The following is a 4,178-nucleotide window of genomic DNA, read 5'->3' as shown; positions in this document are numbered from 1 at the left end:
AAACAAAACAAAACAGAACAAAACAAAAAGCAGAATGTCCCAACTGGTTCAAAACAGAGCAATTCGGAGCAGAATCTGGATGGGGAAGAGCGAAGTGTAGTCGGTCCCCGCACGACAGCGCCTGCGCCCCTGTCCGAAGCCCGAGGAGCGTTACAGCCGAGCGCAGAAGCCTTCGTGTCTCCGCGGCGTTCCCCGAACGTTTCCGCGCCCCCGCCGTCCGTCTCACCCGTTTTGCTCCTTTTTCACCTTTATTTTGCCGTGCCAGAGCCGGGGCCGGGGCCGGGCTGCCCCGCGTGCCATTGGCTCCCCCGCCTCGCTCCCCGTGACGTCACGGCGGAGGGGCGCCGGCCCGTGTCCGCCCCCCCCCCCCCCCCCCAGCGGGGCTCGGGGCGAAAACACCGGGGGGGAACGCGCAAAAACGGGGAGAGCGCGGCCGGCCCCAGCTTGTTCCCCGCCAGGGACCTGGTGGGAGCCTGCGCCTGCCCCTGCCTGCAATATTTAATACATGCGTTATTGGAAACGGGCGAAATCGCTGCCTAAAATAGCCATTAATTAGGGCACGCTGCGGCTTAATGCTCCGAATCTGTGAAAGAAAAGGCAGGAAAAATTAAAAAAATAAAAATAAACGCGGGTTGTGGTAACGGTGTTTTGAAGTTTATTCGTCCTTTCAGAGGCTGTTTTGGGGTTTACAGGCAGACTTAAACACGACGCTGCTGCGGGGACTCTCCAAGGCAACACTCCGCTGCCTTTAAACACCGAGATGTTGAACAGATTCTGTACGTGGTTTGCAATCGTGCACCGAGCCCTTCCCCGAAGCCGTAATATACAAGTGCAGAGAAGAGAGCATGTTTGAGTACTTCCACCCTATTTATGCTGTTGTAAACGATCACAAAGTTTCTTAATATTAAACAATATTATTCAGTAATATACGAAGGTTATCTCAGACATGCTATGAAACGTATCGCTATAATTCTGCATTATTAAGAGAAGGAAAATGTGGATACAAATATACGTATATATGCACAAACGAAACCATCTATGAAATTTTACGAATTGCATTTACCTGTATCAAAATATATTCAGGAACATACTTGTAAGTGTATGTATATATGTGCGTATACAAACACGTGTATATATATTTATATCCACACAGATGGTTACTATATTGCATGTATATACGTGCATACGTTTGGGTATCTGGGTATATATAAACACACGAACACCAATATCATATACGATAAAAGGTAAAATAATGCATAATCCTATATATGTGCATACCTATATGTATATTTTATATATAACAGCACAAAACCTATTACGTGCCTTCATAAATGTATGTCTATGTGTACATGTTGTACACATGTACTGTGCATTCACGCAAAACCGCACGTTTATACCAATAAGAAAAAAATCACGTGTGTTTCTATGTAACACACCTGGAGTATACACACACATTTTGATACTTCTGCCTGCAATTAAGGAAATTTTATTTTTACGCTCTAAGTACAGCTTTTCTTCTCTAAAGACCAAATTCCTTGTGAAATCCCCCACCCCTCCGCCCCGGTCAGCCCGCTCCTGCACGGAGGCGAGACAGAAGTTGCGTGTTTGGGGTTAATTAAAACAATTAATTATTTTTTTTGAGCGCTCTGAGGATGCAGTTCAAACAAAAGCGGTAAGACGGAGAGCACGATGTCTATAGCGACGTTGTAAGACGAGAGGGCCCTCTGCGTGCAGACCGGGCAGGAACGTTGCATCTTCTTAAGTTGCCCTCATTGGAGGCTGGGTTTAACTCCTCGGGAACAGAGCCGAGCGGTGCCCAGCGCCCCGAGCTGCACCGGGCGGCGGGGATGGTGCGGCCCGCCCCGGGCGCCGCTTGCTCTCGCCGCTGAAGGAGCCGAAGTCCCCTTGCAGGCTGGGACTCTTCGGGGCTGCGGTGCGGGGTGGCCGTGTCCTCACGGAGTGCTGCTGCTTTTGATTTTGGCGACGACTTTCTTCTCTTTCACCCGCCTGTTCTGGAACCAGATGGTAATCTGTCTCTCTGTGAGGTTGGTGGCAGCGGAGATCTTCCTCCTTTTGTCACGGGTGATGAATTTGCTGCTGGCGTACTCCTTCTCCAGCTCCTTCAGCTGCCCCTTGCTGTAGGGGACCCTCTTCTTGCGTCCCCGGCGGAAGGAGCAGCCGTCGGAGGGTAGCTGCGTGGTGGCGTCTGGGCGCAGGGAGAGACGGGTCTGAGTGATGCCAGGGCCCGGGGGGTCGGTGGGCGGGCATCCCCACCCCTTCACCCCCGGCACCCCTCTCCCACCGGCTTTTCCTCACAGCAGCAGCACCTTTTCCCTGCTTCCCCATTTCTTCCCTCGAGCCTCTCTGTCTCCTGACAATTTCTTTCCTAATGGAAGTCAGCTTTTTTCTTCGCTAAATGTATTCATATCTGACTGTTTTTTGGGGGAGGGGGAAGGGGACAAGACTCCACGTAACAGCAACCGACGTGAGAGAGCTGATACGACGTGCGCTGATTCAACGCGTACTCGCTCCGCGGGTTCAGCGCGTAACGCGGGGCCGGTGAACGGCCGAGCAGGGCCGGGGCAAGTTCACTCCCACCGCCGTGGCATGGGCAGCGGACGTGGGGCATGGGCATGGCCCCCCTATTCTCAGGACCACGTACACCCAGCCTTTAAACCAGCTCCGTCCCGTTGCTTGCGGACTGCGGCTGGCCCCCAGCTACCCGGATCGTTCCTGAACCCGGACTGTATCACCGATTGCCTCCGTTCTGAGAGGGCGATGAGTTGCAAAGAGCAGTGTTAATCTAAATTGCTGGTTTTGAAGCCTGCCTACCGACTAGAGTGGAATTGCTCACGAACAAGCTTTACTGGAGCTGCAGTAGCAGCTCCCCAGGAGGTTATTTGAAGCTGTGATCCCAACTACCCGCACGCACGGAGAGCACCCCACACCTCCCCTCTCCCAGCCCCTCCGCAGCTCCAGCCCAGGGACTTTACCTGCAAAGGCGGATTTCAGGAGGTACCCAGCCTGGCCCTGCTCTTTGGGGCAGCACATCTGGCCGCTCCAGCTGCCGCCCAGAGCCCACGGCTGGTGGTAACCGTCCACGGGCAGCAGCGTCTCATGCCGTGCCTCCCCGGGGCCGCCCAGCGCCGGCACCACCGACACGTCCAGGTACCCGGCGACGGGCTGGTAGGGGGCCCCGTAGCTGGGGTAGAAGGCGAACTCCGCGGGGCGGCTCTGGAAGTCCTCGCTGCTCGCGGGGGGGTCCAGGTACTTCTCGGGGGTGAAGGGGCCCTGGGCCGGGCCAGTTTTGAGGGCGCTGCGGGCGACGCGGCAGGAGTAGTAGCCGCTGCCGAAGTATCCGTAGGGCAGCGGGGCGGAGGCGGCGGGGCCCGGCGGGGCGGCGGGGCCCGGCGGGGCGGCCAGGCACGGCTTGGCCGGCTCCTCCGCCGGGTAGCTGGGGTTCATCCCGGGGGGAGGCGAAGGGCCGCCGAGAGCCGGGGCGGGGGGCAGGCCCCTGCCTTGGCCGCCTGCGAAGCCCCCGGCTGCCAGGAGCCCCTCGAGGCCCGAGGGGGCGCGGGGCTCCGGAGGCTGCATGCGGGGAGGCGCGGGGGATGGGGCATGGGGAGAAGCTGCTCGACAGCACCCGGGAGCTGTCCGAGGGGGGTCCCCAGATCTTTTTAAAAGGCTGTGAGCTGCCGAGAGCTGCCTTTCCCCGCCGGGCTGTCCTGACGCAATGGCCAGGGCCTGCCTCATTGGCTGCTGCTCGGGGGAAAAAGGACGGAGAAGGAAGGAAAAAAAAAAAAACAAAAACACCTCCCCCTAACCCCTCCAGTCCTAATAAACCCTGGCTGCAGAAATAGCGAAAATACTTTTATTGCAATAGAAGGAGGAGGGAGGAACCCCCCAAGCACGTGACAGGTGGGTACACAGGAGGTGCCTCTTGCATCATGTCCCCCCCCCAAAAAAAAAGTAGAGGGACGAATTAAGTTGGGGGGGGGGGGAGAGGGAGGATCGAAAACAGTGAGAGGGAGCAGTCCTGGAAAAAAAATACAGGCTCAGACTAAAGCCATCTTTCAGCGATGTCTCCCCTTCTTCCCACACAGGTCCGAGGGTTTCTGCCTTTGCAAAAAATCCGGCCTGACTTGGGGATACCTGAGGACCCCTTTGGGCCCTCAGCT

The 4,178-nt window shown here is 56.4% G+C and overlaps 1 protein-coding gene across 1 annotated transcript; it reads right to left on the bottom strand.

Moving 5' to 3' along the window:
• Positions 1-1,952: 1,952 nt before the first annotated feature.
• On the bottom strand, positions 1,953-3,594 carry HOXB13 (homeobox B13). Its single transcript, XM_035571469.2, has 2 exons — positions 2,994-3,594; positions 1,953-2,206 (listed from the first exon to the last, which is right to left on the bottom strand). Exons 1-2 carry the CDS (start codon positions 3,592-3,594, stop codon positions 1,953-1,955), a joined length of 855 nt encoding a protein of 284 aa, XP_035427362.2.
• Between the last annotated feature and the right edge of the window lie 584 nt (positions 3,595-4,178).

Source organism: Cygnus atratus, chromosome 25 (assembly GCF_013377495.2).
Source record: "Cygnus atratus isolate AKBS03 ecotype Queensland, Australia chromosome 25, CAtr_DNAZoo_HiC_assembly, whole genome shotgun sequence".
Lineage (NCBI taxonomy): Eukaryota > Metazoa > Chordata > Aves > Anseriformes > Anatidae > Cygnus > Cygnus atratus.
The sequence above is the reverse complement of the archived record's forward strand: the minus strand, read 5'-3'. Positions and strand labels throughout refer to the sequence as shown.